This window comes from Brachionichthys hirsutus, chromosome 21 (genome assembly GCF_040956055.1).
Source record: "Brachionichthys hirsutus isolate HB-005 chromosome 21, CSIRO-AGI_Bhir_v1, whole genome shotgun sequence".
NCBI classification, from domain to species: Eukaryota; Metazoa; Chordata; class Actinopteri; order Lophiiformes; family Brachionichthyidae; genus Brachionichthys; species Brachionichthys hirsutus.
Window position 1 is genome coordinate 3150062 of NC_090917.1, and position 23917 is coordinate 3173978.

Below are 23917 nucleotides of genomic sequence, written 5' to 3' on the forward strand. Positions count from 1 at the left end.
TTTGAGGAATGTAACAATAATTCCTGATCACCCATCCGTTTTCGGGTCACGGAAGTTGCTGGAGCCTATCCCTGCTTGCAGTTGGTGGGGGGAAAATACACCCCGGACGTGTCACCAGCGCATCGCGGGGGCCACACGGAGACATCAGCGCACCCGCTCTTTTACTTTCGCCATCTTACACTAGTTTTGCATGGGAGAAGATGGCCGGTCTTCTTCATTTGACTTTGAGCAGCTTCCTACTGGTGAAAACTCTGCCCCCAAGGGCCGAGCTGGAGGAACTGCATGCGCAGTCCCGAGGAAAAAAATGGTGCCGATTTCAGGATGTCTGCATCATCTGGTTACGGAAGCATCGGTTCTCGTGACGTCGCTCGTCTGGCGAAAAGCACACCTGTCCTCGTTTCCTTTTAAGACTGTCGGATATCTCAACGTTAAAGTTCCTCTCATAAATTCAAGGCATCGCGCAGACACGGTGACAACAGAGAGAGCCGCGAATACTTTGAGACGAGAACAAAGGAGAATCACAGAAGAATATGTCTCGTTGTTGGAAGACAGATGCTAATGACTGTCACGAAGCATTCCTTTCCCGAGGAGATGTTTTTTTTATTTTTATTTTTATTAAAAAAAATAAAAAATAAAAAATGGGTGTCTCCAAAGGAAGAAATTGTGTATGAAGACAAATGTAACTTGGAGGAAAAAGAATATTGCACCAAAAAAACAAAAAGACTTCTGCGACAGTGAAAAATGGGATTATAAAAAGGATGCGGCCTTTTATGATTTTTCCTGCAGTAGTTTTTCTTTTTTTGTTGTATTCCAGCCCTCAAGGGGTTGTGTACAAGTGGAAGAAAGATGGGGGGAATAACCAGACAGAAAGCCATCCTGGAAGGGGCGGTGGCTGCCTTCCGCTAATAAATCAGTTTAATTGCAGATTACTGGCTCAGACTTTTCTCAGTTGCAGCCGATCGTATTTTGCTTTATCTGTCTATCTGACAGCTTCTGGACATGCAGGGCTGATAATGACCTCGCGTGGGTTCCCTGCATGGCGGCGGCCCTTCACGCCTCTGCGCCAGTGAATGGCTCGACTTTAAACGACACGTCTATCACAATTTTCACGCCAATTGCATGCCGTTCTTTAAAGGATAATATGCATGCAGACCCACACGAAGTCTTTGTCATCGACCTTAGTGCCAAAAAGCAAGTATTTGCTATTTCACTTAATGGACTCATCTGGAGCCAGAGCACAGCGTTCCAGAGAGGTTGGATTCACGCCTCCATGTTTCCTCACCCCACAGCAGAGGGTTGATTTGACTTTTTTTTTTTGCATGCACGCACACACACGCACACACACACGCTCTCGCATAGTTTGTTGTACTGACAGAAGTCTCTGGATGATTTTTCTTGGATGTGCTGCGTGAATGCATGGACTGATTTTTCCTTCAAATGGCCTTTGTTGTAACTTTTACGACGCCATACGAAAGGGATTAAGAATTGCCTGGGGATTTTACAATAACTGCTCATGTGTGTGTGTGTGCGCATGTACTAGGTTACTTCAAGGTCTTCCTGCTGTCACATAGTCTGACATTTCTATTGTAATGAGAAATACATTAAAAGTTCCCATTTGACATTCTCTGAAAGACTGAATCGCAGACATTCATCCATGATTAAATTATAATTTTTTTTAAAGCATTAACATTTCTCCTCAATAAAATTATTGCCTTTTTCAAATGGCATTACTGTCACACCAGACCAGAAAGGTGCGAGGGCTGTCTCAGGTAAAAAGTGAATGTAAGAGGCGAGGCAGAATAGCAGAACATCCTCCAGAATTCACAGTAAACTCAAATCACAGCTTTACATTGTAGTAAAGCTTCCGCTCGGGCATCACTCCCGACACCCGTCCTCCAAAACGGTATGCTGGAGCAACGCTGCTCATCACGCTGATGAGTAAATCACAACTTTTAACGAGCCACTCGTGTGCTGATTGTACAGAATGGCTTTTGTGCAATCCCTGTCAGACACTGGAGCGAAACGCTTCTGTCTCGTGGGCTCTGAAATCAAGAGAGAGATCATGAGGAGGAGGTTTGATTGCCACATAGTGTGGAAGTTCTAGACATTGATACAGAGAAATATCTTCAGATTTTAGCTGCTGTGCTTTTACCCCCCCCCCCCCCCCCCCACACACACATTCTTTCCCTCACCATCTTCCTTCATTCTGTCCACTGAGCAGAAAATGGGTCCAGTTGCCATTGCAGGCTGTTATCAGTACGAGCTATCTATCTTGATAATTGACTAGTGGGGGGTAAATGTGGCGGTGTCTGGTGTGAGGCTAACACATCCTGCCAATCCGACACACTCGTAATCCGCGCGCGTTTCTCTCCACGCTTGCAGCCATGATGTGGAGGCCGGAGGTTTGATGTGTTGGAGAGCTGGAAGCATCGCGGATGCACACAGAGCCACAGAGTGCGTGGGTGGGTGTGGGGGGGGGGGGGGGGGGAGCACTTGGTCTAAATTGGGAATGTGGCGTGTTTTGGTTGGCATGGAGGAAGAGGAAATTGTTCTGAACATGCAGAGGCGCATGTTACAGAAACAGGCGCATGCAGATATTGATGCACCCGAGTCCAGCTGGAGGAAAGGAGCTCCTCTGAGCATCACGATCAATTTGTTCTGAATGCAGCTGATTGCTCCTGCAGCACTGAATGGATGGCGAACCATTCCAGAGCGTAAGACGTCTGTCTCCGCCTGGCAAGACATTGATAGGAATGCAGGAAGACATGGAAGGGGCAGATATTTGAAGCCTCGCTGATCAGATTGATCGCCGACATTAAGAGCGAAAATTATAACTGGATTAATTTTCTGTGAAAATCATCGACAGCATTTTCGATTATCGCGTTCCTCTTTGAAGCCAATGTGCCGGTTCCACCTCCTCACGGAAGAAGATTGACTTGATTCGATTCGATCGAGCGTTCCAACGCACAGAGGCGACACCTGATTGGACCCCCGTTGGTGTCCTCGAGTGAACTTTGCTCGAGTGATGACTTCTAAATTCCCACAAACTGAATCATAACAGGCCAATCGTTTAGACCGACTTGTATTTCTGCAGTGCTTAAACCTCGAGTTGCTTCATCCCGTGCATTCCCGGTTGTTGCCAGGTATTTCCAGACGCCATATTGGATTAGTCGCTATAATTTGAATAGTGCATTTTAGTATTGTCGTCGAGGGCTCTGGTGCATCGCCATCAACATGCCACAGTGGAATTATTGTCTTATAATAAACATGCGTGTATAAAGAGTGTGGCTGCAGTGTCAGTATAAATGCTCAGGAGGAGACACCGTGACACAAACGAGTAGCAGACGGCGCAGCGTTAGGGGGACCTTAGTGGAGGGGATAGAGTTGTAGCAGGCATTAAGGGCGAGAGTGCTCTCCGCCACTCTGGCTTATCTACTGCAAGGTGGAAGGGGGGGGGGGGGATTCTGCTCGGGGCTGATGTGCAGCGCCGAGATAGAGAACAAGACGGAAGTGGAGGCAGAGGGAGAGATAGAGCTGGTTCATTTGCAGCTGGTCCCCGTAGACTGTGGAAGGGATTATACTCAGAGAGAGAGAGAGAGGGAGAGAGAGAGAGGCTCTGTCTTAGCACACACTGAGTAGCCTGTCTCCAACGTTCTGCACTGCACTGTGCTCTCTTCCCGTCTCCTCCACAGCACTTACTCCTCTATCCTCCCTCCCTCACACACACACACACACACACACACGTGCACACACACACACACCGGTGTCATGTAAAGTCTCAGCCAGAGGCGGGGCACCATCCTGCACCGGACCACGACCCAGGTACGGTAGATTCATTCATTCGTTTGTGCACTCATTTCTCACACTGGCACATTATGCAGCAGCTTTTTTTTTTTTTCTTTGGGGGGGGGGGGGGGGTCTGTCGCTTAAGTGATCCATCCACTCACTCCTTGCTGAAGACTCTCGCTGGCTGCATGCAGCAGGATTATCTGGCTTCTTTGCATAGCCCCAAGAGAACCAAAGGAAAGGAAAGATCAGCGGAGGAGAGGAAAGTAAAGGACAGAGAAAAGCCAAAGCGAGGGATGTTTTGTCACGTCGGGTGAAGAGAGAGAGTTCAGCAGACAGCCGGTTAAAGCATTGCTTCCGCCTGGGGCGCCGGTATGTGGGACACTGTCCTGTGTTTAAACCCCCCCCCCCCAGGGCCATATTAATAATCATAGCCCTGAATGTGCTGCAGTATGTTGAGATGCATGTGGACATGCAGGCAGGTGATTTCTCCTTATGAAATGAATTCCCAGGATCAGCTGGGAGGGGAAAGGTCAGCGGCGCCTCAGCTGGGCTGTCCTCTGGCGGTAACACATGGTGTTTTGTGTGAGTGTGTGTGTGTTTGTGTGTGAAGTTGTTACAACCATAAGAGCAGTACAACCCCCCCCCCCCCCCCCCCGACCCACAACAGCCAGAATAATTAGTTCTGGTTCTGTCAGCCTCAGAGGCCCAACGGCTGGGAGGAGACGGGGGACGTGGACAGTATGGAGCAGATCAGGGACAGGAGCAGAGACGGAGGTCGAGGGCAGTCTGTCTGAGTCTGTCGCTGTTCGTGATGCAGGCGGGAGCGAACTGAGTCATTCTGAGACGCTAGGAGAGCATTTAAAATTCATATATGACACAGTGGGACGTTCGCTCCGAGAGAGACTCTCGCAGAAGTCGCTGTGCTGAATACACAATGACATTACACAACTGTCGGGCAATTTATTGAACTTCTTTTGCCTGCTTCTGGAGCATTTAAAGGCACCACGATTCCCACACGCAGCAGTTACTGTCCGACATTTGTAAAAGTATTTTGTGTTTAAAATTGGAGGATTACTCTTTTTTTTCTTTTTTCAACCAACACATTTTGAGGATTTAGAATATTAATTCCAGAGTTCCAGAGTCAACCCCTGCTTAACTGTTGCTTCCTGAAGGATTCGGCTGCTCCAGTCCCCTCAGCACAGCCCTTTGGATCCCGACTGGTATGAAATGTGATGGGAAATAGACTCATTCATAAATGGTTCGTGCAAAATGACGATTTTGGATGGCAAAGATCAACAATTGCGGCGGCTGAGGGCTTTCAGATCGACTCGACGCTAAAGCTAAATTGCATCAGTATAACTGCACTTGATTACTTTTCTTATAATAACTGCTCTCTCTGCACTGAATTAGAAAGGCGACTTGTACGGTGAGTTTAAAGGGAAGTTGTTGAAGACTCTGACTCGCCCTAGTTGCGGCTCGAGTACTTTGTGGTGCATATATTAATACTAAAAGGAAACAGAGTGACAGTCAAACAGTTAAAATGACTTTGCCTCATCTCCAATCAGTTCCACTGGGGCTACTGGGATGGTGTGTGTGTGTGTGTGTGTGTGTGTGTGTGTGCTTGAAGTTTCATTAGGATAAAAACCTAAAAAAAACCCGCACACAGACATTTACAATGTTCAGGGACGCTGCTGTTATTTGCTTGCTTTGAGCCAGCAGACTTTCAGCTGGCTGCTTCCCAGAGCCCAGTGTGGAGACGCTGATTAGCAGCCACTAATAGAACTCGATCCCTGACTCATCCTGATACCAATTACTCACCTTCAGGACTTGTCCTGGGCTCAGACAAGCCCAAAAATATCACTTTCTAATTACCAAAACTTCCTATCTGAGATGAAGTCTGGCCTCGGATCAGGTTTTTTTTTTTTTTTTTTTTCTGACGTTGGCTGCAAGGTTTGGATGTCGCTGTAGGTTCAGCAATTTCGGAGACGTAGCTTGTCGTTGCTTTATAACGTCAGCAGAGTGAACGTGTGTTTTAAGCCCCCCCCCCCCCCCCCCCCCCCCCCAAAAAAAAACACACACCAAAAAAACAGTAAAGCTCAAATCCGAAGAGCAAGCGTTATAAATTGAGAATGAGACAGTTTGAAGATCAGAGTGGAGGGTAAAGTGAAATCATTCTCAGCTGTCCCCGCTCCTCATCATGAAGGCATGCCTTTTTTCCAGACGGTCCTGAATCATTATTCTCTTTGAAGACGGATCATCAAATTTAAGATCTGCCATCCCAGTGAAGTTGGCAAATCTGCCGAGTGGTTTATTCTCGGTGTGATGAGTGACCTGGTTGCACAAATGTTCAGCGATGACAGCCAAAGGAAAGTATTGTCCTCCATGCAAGGCTAATGTTGATACAGGGATAAATGCCAGTGTCTCCTGACCGTGTAACCGCATCAGCAGTGGATAAATGTCACACGCATGCATCACATGGGATTATTGGTGCTGCAAATGTACCTTTATTAAACCCCTCGTTCCTTATCTCATGGTGGAATGAATATTCAGACCCTTTTCTAAAATCGAAGTTCAAACATTTTAAAATGCTCCACTTTTATTAAAGGGTCTGTATTTCATTTATTTACTTAGTTACTATCCAAATTAGTTACTTATATATTTATTTATTATATTGTTTCCTCACTTTGTATATCATTGTATATTTTCCTGTTCCAAAAAGTGGGATTAATTCACATTCCGTGTTATTTTATTGGGTTCTAAAAATACTACTTAATCACGTCACACACACACGCATTTATAATGCTTTGTGGTGTTATTTTAGTCTTGTTCTGTCTTCTTCCAGAGCTGTCTCTCCTCTTCCTCCTCTCCTCAGTCTGTTTATCACAAGATCAGTCGGAGCCCAGGATTGACGAGGCTTTGCAGAGACAACATGTCCAGGATCAAGTGTCCTTCGGGTCCGTTTGCACTGCGGCTGTGGACTGAACATTGATGCGTGGTTGTGCTCCAGAACCAGACGGGACAGGTTCTACTGCGCTCTAAACGGACTCTCCCAGGAGAGAGTTTAGAAAGTATCCAGCATGCATATATATATATTTCAATCTTCTGCTTTTTACTATTAATACGCAGTTTAACTATAAACTTGTGCTCAAAACCACACATTTGACACTTAAATGTGTGAATTTAGCGCTCCGCTCTTAATACAGGCGATTCCACCGCTTACATGTGAGCCAATCGACGTTTCATTTCAAGGCTAACCGCACGCTGCTTCGTTGTGATCCTGAACGCCTTCCCAGCCTGGAACAGTAAAAAAAAAATGTATTCAGCAAAGGTAGGCCTTGTTCCAAATATAACCCAGCCGGCATAGACGTTCAGATCTTGTTTGAGTTTTATTTTAATTTTCGAGTGCCCTGGAGAGCTGAATATATAATTTGTGGATGGAGGAGAACTATTATTATTATTTTTTTTATTCACTCATGCCACAGTCCCTTCGTTTCATAGTTAATGATCTCTGCTGTGTGGAGGGTTGTGGTGGAGGGAGAGAGGAAAAGGAGGAAGATGAAAAAGCAATAGCCCCTTACGCCTGGGATAGGCGCTCGGGCCTAATAAGGAACACAAGTTCAAAAATAGACATGAGTGGAAAAGACTTTTCACCATTCAGGATAGAAATGCACTTTATATTTAAATGGAATGGATGAACAAAGGTGCGGACTGCAGCTGTGGGTGACATTAAATGTTTTGAATGTTTTTAAGCAATAGCTAATATTCTTTAACAAATCCCTGTCATTTGTGTTTCTTTATATTATCACGACTATAGTTTGTACTTAGCAGGATTCTGTCCTTTTGCAGCTTCATACGGACTTTAATGAAACAGACTTGCTATCTACGTATATGTAGGAGTGAAATAAATGTACAGATGGTGTTGCATCAGCACAGCTGAGTCACGGAGCTTGCCAAAAAGGATGCACTGCTATGTCTGGCAAAATTCTCAGCTGAGAACATGGTACTGTTGTTTGGTCCTCCTGGCTTTTCTTTCTTTCTCTGGATGGTACATCCTTTTCTTTAGATGTAGTTTTGGGGAAACAAGCCGACACGGCTGGGATGCAATTGCAAAATTTCCCAAGACTTATCAGATTTTTTGCAGAGCAGGCTTATTCTCTTTTAGTAAACTCGATGGATGGAGCCATGCTACAGCTGCCCAGTAGTTTCTCTTCTCATCAGTTATTGCTGTATTGATTAGTTTGTAATCACGAGTATGCATGGACATTATACTAGGGAGCAGATTCTTACATTCAAGGCTTCGTCATTGGCAGATGCATTCCAAACAGGATGGAAATAATGTGAGGTAAATAATTACACCTCAATTCAATAAAAGCATAAAACTAACAAATGGCCTCTGTCAGACTCTGGCCATCAAGGTTATTCTGCCCAAACGCACGCACACACACACACACACACTTCTAGCTTTGCAATGAGAAGTGTTTGGCTGTGGCGTTGAGGAGCTTTTTTGGACCGTGTCCCGTCGAGCTGATATAAGGTGGCTCCGAGCTCGCCCAGTAAAATTCCTTTTTACTGGTTCTGTTGTGACGCTTTCCAGATGACATTAGCCTGGATTTGGGTTCAGTTGTTCACACGTAAATGTAGTTAAAGACGTCCACGGAGTTATTAAAGCATGTAAGTGAGTGTGGCTGCAATCACCTCCCTGACGGCGACAGCATCGCTGCTAGACTTTAACCGTGTGCAGGAAAGTATAGGAGAATTAAAGGAGGATTCATCAGCTGGACTGGTAGCACTTTAAGCGGAGCCATGATAATAGAGGTGGTGCCAGGAGCAAGCTGGGAGGGGGTGGGGACCATTAACTGCCAGCAGTAGCAGTAATCACACGGTGGAGTTACAGCTAGATCTGGTTTTACATCTGGAGGAGTGATGCTGTGATTAAAGGGACGTGTGCTGGGCTCCAAGCGTAGTGTGAATTTAATACACAAAATAGATTAGGCATGACGGTGCAAGTCAGAGTGTGATGGAAAAGAATGTAACCCCCCCCCCCCCCAAAACAAAATTAAAAAGTCACTGCGGTGCTTTTATTTTGAAAATTGAATACCAGAGCAAAGCTATGTAAAGTATAGACGTTGTAATATATATAATCCTGCAGGTTAAAATGTTGAACGACGTCTAACTGGCTCATGAAGTCTGATTGTAAATATAAATATAGTAAATATACTGGTCAGATGTTCTGCATCGTCGCCGTTAGCAACCTGTGCGCTAATCCTTGTAAGTCCTTGCAGGTATTGCAGCAGCAGACCAGGAGATATTCACATACCCCCCCCCCCCCCTCCTCCCCTCCCTCTCCTTCCCTCCCTTTGCTCAATGCTTCTCACAAATTAAAGTGACAAGCTCCTGTCTAAATGCACTCCCTCCCGTCCATCTCTCGCAGCCCCCCCCCCCCCCCCCCCTTATAACGCTCTTTCCTCCCTGCCATGGAAACCTGCCGGCATGCTCCTGTGCCCCTGCCAGAAGACTTACATCTGGGACCAGATCAGATGTTTCCTGCAGACAGTTTAAAACGACAAATGCTTCTGTTGTTGGGTTGAATCCCGGGAGGAGCAGCATCAAAACTCCCCGTGTCTGCATGGGTTCTCTCCGGGTTCTTGAGCAAAGGGAGGCAAGGAGAGGGAGGGGGGGTATGTGAATATCTCCTGGTCTGCTGCTGCAATACCGGGAAGGACTTACAAGGATTAGCGCACAGGTTGCTAAATTGTCCGCAGGTGTGAGTGTGTGTGCGTGAATGATTTCCTACATGTGGCGACTTGGCGACTTGTCCAGGGTGTACCCCGCCTCTCGCCCGTAGAATGGGCGGATGGGCTCCAGGAGATCCCGGATTAAGCGGTTAAGAAGTTGAATGAATGAATGAATGAATGAACATAGCCATGACATTAGGACTCTTCTTTCCACTCATTCTGGAGCCAAACCAACTATACTATAGTAAATAGAAATATAATGCAAACAGCGTTTCACTACAAACACGTTGTCAGCAGAAATGGAGTGTTTAGTCAGTGTGTTGTTACCATACGCCGGGTTTAATAGATAAATGTAACTTCTACCTAAAGGGGGAATGACATGCTGTTTCCTGCTGCTGAATTCCAAGCTGCTCATCATTGCTCCTTAACTGCTAGCTAATGGAATTTAGCGACTTGCTTCAGTGAACAGCTCGATAATGCGCTACGAGAGACTCTGCAGGCCCTGCAGTGTGTAGTAACTATAAAATAAAACAACTCACAGAAACGGGAACGAGTGAGACGAAGCCAATTTGTACCACGGTCGGTATTAAATGTGTTTGAGATGCATAATTTCCTGTCTGGTCACAGAGAGGTTGTTCCAGTTATTCCAGTTTGTTCTTTTTCCAGGTTTTTGTCTCGCATGCCTTGATGTTGCTGCCTGTAGTAAACGCACACGTTGGGCATCATCAAAATGAGCTCTTGCCAAATGATTGACAATGAGGAGAGTTTTGTGAGTAAATGTTGGACGACAATCAAAATGGTAAAAACACGCAAGTGATGAATGCAGAATGTGTGAAATGATCTGTTCTTTATTTGTCAAACTTCTTCAGTCAATAAATAAGTAGGATAAGATAAAAAAACAATGACTCAAAAACTTTCCAGATCTAATTTTATATATTGTGCAGAACAACTGTTGCATTCACTTGCATCCCGTTAACGCAAAAACCTAAATATACATTTTGGACACCAGCATGTTTAATCTTGTTATAGCCATTAAAAGTTCAATTTAACTTTCACCTAGTCAGCAATGCCTGATCAAACATCGGTCACAAGAGGGCAGTAAACGTGTCCCCGATCTCGGAGACATCATTTTTTATTTATGTCTCTTCCCCTTGACTGATTGTGACACAAATGTGGGACAGTTACGCCATTAAACAACAGGGGGGCGTGTTTCCTTTGCCCCGGGATAGTTGTGGTGTGTTGGAACGGGCAGATGCCGCAGCTGCTTTTAAGCCATGGCTCCATATTGCTAGAGGTGTGTGTGTGTGTGTGTGTGTGTGTGTGTGTGTGTAGGCAGAAACAAGCAAACGGAGTAAACAGCGTTTCTTTTAAACGTTATTAATATAGAGCACAGGACGCTCAAGGATGAAATCATCGCATGGATGTTCCCCATTGTTAGTCCTCACATGACAAGCCTCAAGGTTTAACTCGTTAACTGCTGCGTGTTTAAAAACACGCAGTGTGTGACAGCGTGTAATAAATATCACTGGCGTGTCATTTAAGGTTATTTTAAACAACAGGCTTTATTATAAGGCTTCGCATTCCACCTTTAGAAGCTTTACGATTCTGCTTCTCGTTGTAAGATTCAACTCGAAAACAAACAATAAGAAACAAATGATCAAATCTGAAAGATCAGTCTAAATGATCAATGCTGTGTGTTCATGTTGGAAAAAAATCGTTTTGATGTTTGTTATTTTAAAGATATTTGTGTCCCCCTTCTTCAGATTAGAGTCACCCTCTCATATCGGGAGTGTGCGATAGCATCCTTAAGTATTGTGTCTAACTTTTCTTGCAACACAATCTTAATAAATGCAGCGATAAAGGCGACAGGCTGCCTGAAAGGTTTTCAATCGACAGACACATTTTATATTTGCTATTGAAACATGGCAGGGACACCTTTGCGATATTTGACCGTTTCATCATTTGATCACAAACCGCCCTCTCACATCACTCTTCCCTCTTCCTCATGTCTTCCCTTTCTCCCCTGCAGGCCGAGAAAAGAGAAAGGGCCCCATGATCTCCGCTGGCGATGCCGAGTTCCCGCGGGATTACCACACCCTGGGTGCGGGTGGAGGCCGCGGGGCCCGGCGGTTCCCCGACAACACCAACGGGGGGTTCTCCTCATCCTCGCTGGACCGCCGGCATAACTCCGTCGCCGCCAAGAGCCTGGAGGCCCTGAACAGCATCCATAAGGCGGACATTGAACGCCAACGGGATGCCCTCATGGATCTCCAGAAGAGCAAGTACTCCAACAGCCCCAGCAGCGTGTCGCAGGGATCCCCCGCTGCTGGACGGCAGGTAACTTCACCACGGAAACAAGATCTAGACTCTAAAAGGAGCTAGAGATGTGTCCGACCTGAAGGATGCAGGATAATGCGTCATAAATCCGTTGCCATTTCATCATCATCGGAATCGTAGCTGCAAATATAGTAGATAATAAAACAATACAGATTCTGTCTTTCAAACTATCTTTCCTTTTCCTGTGTTTGTGATTAAGATGATGATGATGGTTATCTGGGCTTCAGTAACGGAGGCTCTGCTGTGAGGATGCTTTCACTTCTGTTTCTTTTTTTTTTTAAATCAAAGTGCTTTTATAGACCTTATGCAAAAAAACAACCTGAGCGAAATGCCAAATGTAAAGTTTGCCCATCTATCTCCACCCACTGGAAACAAAGTCACAATCCTCAAGCAGGCTTTTGAAAAACTTTGCAGACAAATGAGAGAAAGAAACAAACCCATCTTCTATTGCAGACAGACGTGCACGCCATGCTGTCGCTCACATGCAAAGGTCTCCGCTCTATGAGAAAGGCTGAAACATAAAGGAACCAAGTAGCAGGGATGTCTCAGGAAAGGACATTTTTCAGTTCTTAATGTATCGTAATCTTTTTATGTCCTCTTGAGACAGGATTAGGTCCAGTTAGTCCACAAAAGGGTGACCAAACTGGACTTGGGGAACTTGTTCTTAGCATCATTGATTCTTCAGCATTTATTACACAGCATTTTAATGCAGCTCTAGATTATCAGACGATAACAAATTTAGACCAGTGTGTGTGTGTGTGTGTGTGTGTGTGTGTGTGGGGGGGGGGGGGGGGGGCGCAAAGAGTTCTCTGAGTGCTTTCTTTTTCCACACTTTCTCCCTGGGATATAATAACATCATCATCATCGGTGGGCTTGGAAAACCCACACAAGTGCATTCCATGTCGAGATGCCGCTCGGGCAGTGGAGGTTTTTCTTGTGGCCGGCTTGTTGGGTCAGTAATGGACCGTTTGTGAGTGGATTTCATCTGAATGTGTCGCTGATAGAACATAAACCGACTTTGAGTGAGGCGGTGTGAAAATGGCTGCTCGACGCTCCGCTGGATCTCCTACCTGCTGCCACTGCTCTTCCCTTTCACTCCGGCACGCTTTCAACACGGGATCCGACTTCGTCGCCGTGACAGATGGTCGCCGCAGAACATCTCGGATTCCGTGTTACTCTGTGAGGCTTAATGTTGCACATTTAGGGAAGCGTGTTTGTTTCTGTCGTGCTTCATGCCTGTTGTGTCACGTGTGAGGAAACGGGGGGCGGGGCAAGGAAAGTTTAGCCACCCAATGCCCCTCATGTCTGCTAAGCATGCTCCATCTCACTCATTTCAATACCCGGATGTGATTTTTTACGTAATGTATAATAATGTACTTGTTATTCCTCCCTGTCAGCTTCTGTCCATCACATCTTCTATCTCTTCGCTCCCTTCGCTCATCTTCCTTCTTCCTCTCCACCCACTCTGTGCCTTTTCATGTGCCGCGCTTGTTTACCCAAAGCAACACCGTCCATCTCCCAGGAAAAAAAGAGAAAGGTGGCCCGAGACCGAGAGCGACGGAGGGAGAAACAGGTGGAGTCTGCTGTCGTCATGGTAACCCACCGTTTCCCATATAAGGCAGCCGAGTGATATCATATGGCTGGTGCTGCCTGGGCTTTGGAAGGAGGCACACACTGTACCGAGTGAGACGCAACGCCAGCAGGAGAGCGACAAGAGGGGAGACGGCGAAGGAAGGAGGGGGGGGGGTTCATTTTCTTTATCGTTCAGGTCAGTAGGGACGAAGGACGAGAGAGACTGAAAGGCGGAGGGAGAGAGAGGGAGAGGACAGTAGGAGGAGGGCTGGGAAGGGATGCTGGTTGCTTTTTAGGCGCTGCTACGGGTACCAGCGAGGGGGACTCTGGCGGATCCTCAGGGCGCGGGAAAGACACAGAGCCGCAGCGGGCAAAAAAAAAAAGATGGAGAGGGGGGGGGGGCGGAGGAAGAGGGAGGCGTGTGGAGCGGGAGGATGCGCCAGGCAGCCGACGTGCTCACTAAGTAGCCACGGTAACTCTAACCCTGTGCTTGCATCCTCAGCTGATTCCTCTGTGGTGCTGATGTGACGCCGCCGATGTAAAGTACAGGAGAGATGATGATGTGCGTGTGTGTGTGTGTGTGTGTGTGTGTGTGTGTGCATCTTCATGCTGGCTGTGGGGGTAGACCTGATCGTCCACTCCCTTTTGTTTCAGTGCAAGCGTTTGTGTTTTTAGGGGAGGATCCTCCCAGAGCAGGCCGGGTGTGACTTTGCACCCACAGAGATGCGTCGTCATGTTTGCAAAGGCGGGAAGACGCGTGCGTGGAAGAGTGTGTATCCATGTGCGAGGAAGTGAGTGCACATGTGCTGGTGTGTGTGTGTGTGTGTGTGTTTGGGCTGGAGACGAGGCAAGGCTGTGAGAGTGGGGGGGTACAGAAATGGCTACTTGGCATGCAGGTCAGGCATGCGTGTCTCTCTGCACATCCCTCTCTTGCTGTTTCCCTTTCTGTCTGTCTCTCCTCCTGTCTGCCCCCCCCCCCCCCCATCTCTCTAAGCTATCCGTGTCTCTGCGCATATGAGCGCCTCGGGATTTCAGCTCAAGTGATTGAGAAATATTGCAGGTGGTAATCACTGAGTCATGGTGCATGGGGGGGGGGGGGGGGGGGGGGGGGGCTGCTTGCGTTAGATGAGAACGGTTCTATGTTCTCAAAAATGTCTGCTTGTTGGAGCATTACATTATTTTTTGGAGTGACTTGGTGGTAAAAATGTTGTTATTCCAGGATGAGGTGAATAAATCCGGCGTGGCACACAGATTTGTGTGGATGGTGAGATATAATCGGGATTAGAACACAATGGGGGGGGGGGGGGGGGGGACTTGACAGTTATCAGCCCTTTGTTTCTGTCTTAATAATTCTGACAAGCAAGTTTGGGGGTTGATGCTCGATAGCTTTGCTATTCCTTTGTAGGCAGGAAGCAAAGGGTAACCTGAGAAGTGAATATGGATAGGGCATCTATTGATTCCAAGAAATGATCAATACACGCGTGGAAGCTTGCACGTTGGGAAAATGTGCACATTTTTTTGACAACATGCGAAGGTTTGGATGTGATTGGTCGGAGGATTACGCGCAAACTGCTTGATGACATTGACTTGATTTTCAGCACGCTTGGTGTGAAGGTAGGGAATATGACTGGGAATGACCTGTTTAAATTCCAGAGTGGATACTGATGAAAGAGTGGAATCGGGAACTTTGTTTTTTTTGGAATATAAATCTTTGTCGATTACAAGCGTAGTGGTTGACGGATTAGCGTAAAAAAAGGAAACTGAATGTTAGCTTTGTGAAGGGTTCTATTGTACAAACTGCACGCAAGAGAGAGATTTAAAATATTACTATTTCCCAGGAAATCAAAACAGCTTTGTCATCCACCGAGGTGGAAAATAGTCTATGACAGTTTAAAACATGGTGTGTAGCTACGCTAACAAAGCCGACAGTAGGAATAATCAAAGTAATGTGACACCAAAGGCTCTTTCAGAGTTAAGCCAATAGAAATGAAATATGCATAAATATTAAAATGACAGAAAAGTGAATGCATGAATTCATTATTTGCAGTGTATTATTATTATTTATTGCTGTTTAAACCATTTCTTTTCTCTTGACTAGCTTCAACGTAATCCCTGGAACATTTCAGTTCAATTTACCAGCTAGAAAAACAAACACTGAAAGAGACTGAATCTGAGCTGATGGAATTTACAGACACTGTAAATATTTACGGTGGGAAGGAAACTACATGAAAATCTGAATTGAATTAATCAAGTAAATGTCATAAAGGCCCGTATTTAATTTAGGAAGATTCTGCACACTGACAATGACGACAGAACTGCACCTCCTGAGGCCAAAAGCACCTACGGTACATGATTTTAATCTTAATCTAATTTACAAAAAGCATGAAAATATTTTTTTTTCTTCTTTTTTTTCCCGTGGGGACAAGCGTAAAACTCCGACATTCGAAATGCTGCTGATGCTGAATGGCACCAGATCAGGCTTCTTTGTTTTGGTCGCCAGGAGTTGGACGAAGGCCTGCAAAAACCACACACAGCCCCCCGAAATCTGGGTCACAGCAGCCCAACGGGCCTGTTGGTTCTTCCTGTCCCAAAACTTCACTTTGCATTCAAGTGAGACGACTTCCCCAAATTCCAACTGAGATTTCAGGCGAGTCGCTGAGAAAATATTTGGACTCCACGCAGCTTCCCAGAACAGCTGCTCAAACTTGAATTGCATTCCGCCCACACCTTTAATTTTTAAGAGACTTAGCTTTTTCAAAAGCTTCTGGTAGCTTATGTGAGGGAATCTAAACTCACAGAAAATATCAACACCTGCGCTGCGAGTAGGAAGCCACCTTGAAGAGACTCTCTGTATTTTGGCGGAAAGAATTAAGACGATTTGAGAGGATGTGGAAACGATTCGACTGTGATGCGTTTAAAGGCTTTGGTCGGCTCCCATTGATCCGGCCTGTCGTCCTCTTTCAGGGCTGTGGGAGGTCTGGAGCGTTTCCCAGCTGACACTGGGCAGGTCACCATTTCATCACAATGCAGAAAGAACCCGAACCCCACCTTAGAACCTTCTTGCTGCAATCACCACTGTTTCACTACACATGGTCAGATCCCTGCAATTTAAGTATTAATAAGCATAAATAAATGACATATTCAGGTTCTATTCTATTTATATGTAATAAATAAATAAATAAATGCATTCCTCTGCTGGAAGCTTCCAACATGACGGGAATTCGTTCGTTCTCCATTCGTCAAATACGCCATCGAATTCAGAGATGTTACATCTCCATTCATTCAAATGCTGTAATGACATTGACTGCTGTTCAAAGCGGCAGTCAAAGTCACAGATCAATCAGGACTTGCCTCTCAGTGAAATGTGTTTAGGAGCAGACATCTTGGCACAAGCAGTGGAAGAGCGGGCCGGTTCCGAGCATCCCAACCCCCAATCACAGGGGAATTCTGTGTCATGCGATTAGCTGATCATCGTTTGAGGTGTACATAACTGCATTAAACAGGAGCTGCATTTTATTGGGCAATTCCAGGCTCATTATTGATCATGACCTTGAACTGATGATGGAATATTTATTCATCACGCACTGACGAGTATTTACAGCTGCTGCTAAATGAATCTTTGGTATTAATATTAATACGGTTTCCTCGCTGGACGGTGATGTCAGATCATCAGCGGGTCAGAATTTGACAGTGAAATATCGGGGTAAGAATTTCATAATAATTGCTTTAATATTTTGTGCCAGCCTTCAAGGTGGATTGTAAAAGCTTTAATTAGCTCTTTTCTTTTTATGCAGCACTTCAGGTTAAAATGAGTCCAGTTTGACTAAGTGTGCTTTATTTATTCCTTATTACTTAATGTTATCATGATTGCAAGCTAAGATAAAGATCAGCATATTAAATAAATAACACAAATGACAACTCTTGCATCTTTATTTAAAGGATATTTTTGAAATATTCTGCTAATTAATATGTTTTTATTTGGCAAAAATAAACAGGCATCAGCTAAATATCTGATAAGCCTCCACGTGGCACGCAGCACCAGTTATCTTAGAGGACAGATAACTGATGCTCTTTTTGTACAGCTTTATTTTCTCAGCGGTGCAATGACTTAAATGAGTCTCTGAGTAAAAATGTCTTTTTTTAATTTTTAGATCTGTTCTTAGTGCTTTGTAAATCATTCAGGAAATAGTTTAGGTGCATTAGACTTTGCAGAAAATAGCTTTCAACAGGGTGAGAACATCACAAATACTTCTACCACACCTCAGCCCATGTCTTGGTGTAGACTAGAATTATTTGCTTCTTAGCAGATAAAATGAAAATGGCAGCCTCTTAATCAGCGTATCGCATCAAGCCTTCTGGATCTACGCCAGTCAAGGTTACATTGAGGGAGAACGAGGGCCAGAATTTAGGAACTGCCTGGGCCCAAATCATTAGAGTGTGTAAAGTCACGGTAAACATTTGATTAATTGCTGAGAGGCAATTACAAGCAATTAAAGTGCTATTATGATGGCAGTGAAGCCCAACGTAAGTTAATCTGGCTATCATCACAATAATTATTTTATCATTTATTTTATCATATATTTAAAAAGAAAGCTTTTTTTTAAATTGATGGTCCATTTAATGCAGACATTTTGGGTCACACGGCGCTTCTACATCTCCCTGCATAAGAATGACGTAGCCTTAAACCTTTATTAGTCACACTTTGTGGTATCGCTTTGCAAACGTTTTCACGGGAGCAAAATGAAATTATTTTCTCTCTGTATTTCGCCTCAGCCCTGATCCCTTCCCGTCGTTCTCTTGCTTGATCTTTTGGAGTGTTTGTGCTTCGCTGCTGCACACATGAGGAAATATCTCACACTCTATCCTTTTTTGTCCCTCTTTCCCCTCCCTGTCCCTTTTCTGTCTCCTTTGCTCTTCGTTTTATTTTTTTCTTTCCTCCCTAGCAACAACCAAACTACTGGAGCTTTAAGGTCAGTGCCAATATTGCGTTTGTGTTTCAGTGTAAATCTGTCCCTTGGTGTGGCTTTGTGTCCAATAGGTTAACTTTCCATTGTGACTCTGAATGCCTGCTTGCCTTTTTCTCCATTCCATTTCGTGTCGTGCACTTTTCTTTTTAACTGTTAACAGTTTTATTCTATGCTGCTGGAAGAAGCGGGATTGTTGTGATCATCTGAGTTTAGGCAATTAAAGAATCCATTCAGCCAAATTAAAAATTAAAAGCGTTAACCGTATACTGCATATCCTTCTGGTAAGATTTCTATAAGTATGGCCAGCTGTACGAGCTCATGCAGAATACTGCAAAGACTATAATACATAATTAGTTCCACCTCATACATGAATGCAATATGCTTATTGAACACGCCCTTTTGCCCCTCACTCGAGCGTAGCCAGAGTTGGGGGGGGGGGGGGGGGGATTGTGCTCTTGTGCATATGCTAGCCTAAGCGCTTACTGGAGCTTAACCGTATGCTCTTTGAATGCCTATTGCCGATCAGGTGACTAAAAGCTGTGAAATGATTTTCTAGCATTTCTCGCAAGTGAACACATGTAAATGCTTGAATTGAATCTGATTCATAAATCTTGGGTGTAGAATGCATAATTTCCAGGGAACGGTCTACGAGGCAAGTTTTATATTGACAAATACGAAGCTGAATAGTGAGGAAATAAATTGAACTATCGAGAAATATCAGCAATTATACACACAAGGCTGTTTTTAGACGCTATATTTGCCACATCAAGGAGTCTGGAAGCTTTGCAATCATCTGCGTCTCATTTGCCTCACATGCAGAATGTAACCAGGCCATCTCGTATACACCGAGGCATCCCCCAGACATTCCCTACCATATTTGTCCCAGCTCGCCAGCTCAACTCTAACTCGTTCAGACAAACGCTTTTGTTGCCCTGATGCTGTTTCTCTGTTGATATGACGCTTAGTGAAAAATCGCTAGTCCCCAATCAGACTCGGGAGAAAAGCTGGAATTTTCTTTCCACCGCTAAAAGGCTTAGAACTGCTGCAGCGTTCCCTTCCTGGCGCTACGCAGAGAGACACATGGCCAGAATCGCTTATTGACACTTCACTGCCATCTGCCAAGACCCCGAGGTTTACTCGGCAGGCTTCACGTTAATAAGACTGAATAACAGGATGAAAGTTTGCCTCTTGATCTTACGTGAAAGACAATTATCCTTCGCCGCGGGTCGTACATGTGAAGTAGTTTGGGGAAGAAACCGGAATTAAAGCTACACTTTGTTGTTGGGGTGTTCGTTGTTAATTGTATTAGTGCAGCAAACCCTGAAGGTCTCGTGTGTCACATACATCCTTTTCTGGAGATATCAAGGTCACATATTGATGCTGATGACCTCTGACGAACCCGTGACCCGTTTGCTCAGAAGAGAATACCGATGCAGGGGGGTTCCACTCTCACCTGAGAATAAATACCTTTGGGCGACGCATTTGAGCTCCCAGCCACTTCACAACACTTTATACAACCTCTACCTCTCATACCAGAATCACAAACCCTCCAGGTAATATGTCCTTTAGCCAATAGTTGGCGCTCAGTCATTAAAGGTTTTTCCTGCCTTCCGTTAATAGCGCCGCTTCGTCGACTCGAGGTCGTGATTGATTATTATGGAAGAACACACAAATTACTAGTTCAATTAAACCTTGTGTTGTTGGATTAGCTGCTGTTTATTCCAATCAAATGTATTAAACCACATATGTAACACATGTCGCTTTAAATCTTGCATTTTTCTTCTTCTCTGTAATGATGAAAAGAGAAGCAAAGAAATTGTAATTAATATTTCAGTGTTTATTACATATTTCATCTTTAAATAATGATTTTACTCTTGTGCTTACTGCCAAAAGGAAACATTGTGGCATTTAAACTGAGCGTGCGTTCCCAGGCAACCTTTGCTGCATCCTTTGGTATATTTTCCTTTAGGATATTATATGTTCGGTGCTGCATTTATGTGTAGTTAAATAAATTACCATGAATTGAATAGAGGAGAGCAAGACTACGTGTTGAATATAAAAACTTTAAGTAATTTTTTGTGGATCTGTGCTGCATCTGCAGCTGTCACCATGGTGATTTTTCAGCCTCTGCTCCGTCTTTATCTCTGCACATACTTCTTATCTTGCAGATTCGCACTCCACGCGTGACACGCCTGAGCCCGCCGCAGCCGGCCCTCGCTGATCAGGCCAGCAGGGTATCCTTCGCGTCAGCTGAAAATCTGGAGACCATGTCAGAGTCCGATATCCCCATCGGCTTTAACCGCATGAACCGGCTTCGTCAGAGCCTGCCGCTGGCCCGCTCATCCAGCCAGGCTAAGCTCCGGGCGCCAGGTCAGACCACCGATCCACACTAAAAATAATAATAATCAGTGCTCATAGTTTGAAATCCAGACTAACCAACACTTGTGATGAAACTTTGATTTGTATTTTATTATATACTGATGGTCCATCCTTTTCTTATCTGTACTCTATACTTCCAAACTTGTGACTGATGGTTTTTAGTCGTCCTGCTACCCTTTTGGTGAATCACAATGATCCTCTTTTATATATATATATATATATATATATATGTATTTATTTAAAGCCACATTGCCTGTGAGGTTAAATCATTGATCCCGCTACATGAAATGTTTGTAAATCTGATGTCACTCTCCTGCCTATAAGATAGCTGAATATAATCTGTTACCTTTGATTCACGGCTCTGGCAAGAAGCAACACAATCTGCTTCTTCAAAGTACCTAGCGTGTGTACAAGGAGGAGGAGTATGCACTAGTGGGAGTTAGAAAACAAAACCTGACCTACGATTGATTGCCTTTTTTTTTTAAAGCGCACCTATAATTGTTTCTACAAGCCACAGATTGCAAGCGGAATGTTGAATTTACAATTCCAAAGCTTTCACAAAGCAACAGATCAGTGGCGGTTTATTTATTTATTTATTTTTACCAGGGAAGTAAATATATGTGTGCTCCTCCTTGCTTGTTAGACACATTCCATCGATAATGGTTCTGCGCAAGGATTTGACACAACCGTCAGAGTTGTGATTGTGTTTATGGTGTAACTCCAGAGTGTAAATTATTCCTCCACTCTCTGTTTTCATCCATGACTTAAAACTTCATTAACCCCCGTCACCCATGCTGGATCTCCTTCATCGACTCCTCCATCCATAAATGCAGGGATCTTGTTCCTCCAGCTCGGGGAGGAGACCCGCAGGGTGCACCTGACCCATGAGCTGACCAGCCTGGACACCCTGAGGGCCCTCATTGTGCACATGTTCCCTCAGAGGCTCACCATGGCCATGCTCAGGTAAGTGGAATTTCATCCCGGCACGACGTGGACAGGTGGTTTGGGGTGGCATCGTGTTTCCTGCATGCTTCCTTTTGGAGGTGACTGGGAGGACACGATGAGGAAGATCCAGAGCTGGTAACATTGGGAATGCATTGGGATCTCCCAGGAAGGTGGGAAAGAGTTGCTGGGGAGAGGAATATCCTGAATATTTACATGGACGGATGGATGGGTGCTACTCTTACCCCTTTGTGTGTCATTGAACGTGCATCAATGATTATCCACAGGTAATTGGTGCTGAAAGTGTTGTGATTCTTTTGATGACTGTTGATATTCAGGTCTCCCAGCACGGCTCTGCTGATCAAAGATGAGACCCGTAACGTCTTCTACGAGCTGGAGGACCCGCGGGACGTTCAGGACCGCTGCGTGATTAAGATTTACTGCAAAGAGCCCATCTACGGCACCTACCCGGGACATCACAACCTTCACCTGGCCAACGGAGACCTGCGGGTACGAGCGCTCATATAGTTTGTATCGAAGTGTGTTGGTAAGATGAAGAGTTCTTCTTATGTTAAGAGTGAACGCATGTTTTTGTTCCGCAAGAGTCCAGTCGGAGCTCGTAAGAGAAGAAAGATGAGACGATATTGTGACTTTTAATCTGTATTTATTTTGTATTAATCCCATAAACCGCCACCAAGAAAACGATCCTCCAACATCAACGACTCATTCTCATGATTCTCACGACGTGCCCAAACATAAGTTACTCACTGAGCGAATATGAGTCACGTGACCTTACGAGAAGCGGCAGTGGTTTTTGGCTTGGCGCCAGCTCTATATTATCGCAGATGCTGACTCGGCTGGATTCCCACACAATGAAAAACAGCAACAAAAGCATTCCGAGATAAAAGAATCTGGTCCTGTTCATCTGGGACTTTCATGGATGCATTCATGGAATTCAATTGTTGCAGTAGAAGCGTTGGAAAATGGTGTGTGTGCGTGTGTGTGTGTGTGTGTGTGTGTACTCAATAGCGACAACCAAGTGTCCAACCAGGATTCTAAAGCCACCTTTTTAATTATCCTCCTTTATTACCTTTAGCATCCTCCCCTCTTATTGCTGAGCCACGACAGGGTTGATCTCAATTCATCAGCCTGCTGCGGGCGAAACAAACGTGACACCAACCAGATTAGCGCGATTACTAATGCTATCTGCGTTGGGATGCAGCCACGTGAGCTCGGGGTGTCGTTCAGTGTTTCTGCAGAGGACCTTTGCAAAAAAAAATTTTTGGTTGCTGTCTAATTACGCTGCAATGATGGAAATGAGAATGCGCCCACGATTCGTGTGAGAGAATGCACTTTTATGGAATTAAATAAATTATGAGCTAGACAAATCACTTTCTAGAGCAGCAGACAAATCCAGCGTGCACAGCAGGAAAAATGCATTTTCATGGTGAACCGTCGAGCTGACGCGAGCGTTGTCAGAGAGACAGGGCACTTTTTTTTCTGCATTTGTCATTTTTTTGCCGCTGTCAATCAAGCACCCTGGGGCTTTTTGTTGCCATGGTCGCGTGTGTGATTGCTTTTCTGCCTGCCGCTGTGCTCCATTTGCAGCTGCTCGCTAATGTTAGCGGAGGTCAGCTATTCCTCTCTGCCATGTGATCACTCTTCGGATTATTATGCCATGGTGCTGAAATCCTCCTTGGTGTTTTACAACCTTATCACAGCAGCAGAGTTTTATGTGGGTGGGGTAAATTGCTGCCCCCCCCCCCCCCGCCATCAAGGTGAGCGACTAGGACATGTGTGCATGTGTGTGTGTGTGTGTGTGCGTGCGCTTACTGAACCCCAGCTGGAACTAGATTAGACACTGATTGCGGACCACAAAAGCATGACTGACCGGGATTACAGAGATCCATCCACACCAAAAGCTGCAGAGGACAGGATGTGGCTAAGGATGAGGCTGATTGTCAGATTTTCTTCACGGAGGGAAATGTCATCTATCTTCGGCCAAACGTTTCGGGAGTGCACAAAGGCGAACATCTTCGGGGGGGGGGGGGGGGGTGTTGGCGGTTGAGTGAAATGGCTTTCAATCGTCAGTGCGGCGAAATGATGGCAAAAATGCGCCGCTGTTGCTAAGACACAAGAAGATGGCACCGCAGTCATTAGTCTGGGGGGTGTTGTTGTAAGGGGCCTGAGAAATAT

General features: G+C 45.1%; 1 protein-coding gene across 1 annotated transcript in view; it reads left to right on the forward strand.

Annotated features, from left to right (window-relative positions):
- The first annotated feature begins 4246 nt into the window (after nt 1-4246).
- The window catches only part of srcin1b (SRC kinase signaling inhibitor 1b), a 33336-nt gene continuing 13665 nt past the window's right edge, over nt 4247-23917 (forward strand). The window contains exons 1-7 of the mRNA XM_068754847.1: nt 4247-4268; nt 5259-5309; nt 11554-11861; nt 18377-18403; nt 20569-20770; nt 21613-21742; nt 22060-22231. Of these exons, the coding sequence (XP_068610948.1) occupies nt 4247-4268; nt 5259-5309; nt 11554-11861; nt 18377-18403; nt 20569-20770; nt 21613-21742; nt 22060-22231 (912 nt within the window). The remainder of the gene's footprint in view (nt 4269-5258; nt 5310-11553; nt 11862-18376; nt 18404-20568; nt 20771-21612; nt 21743-22059; nt 22232-23917) is intronic.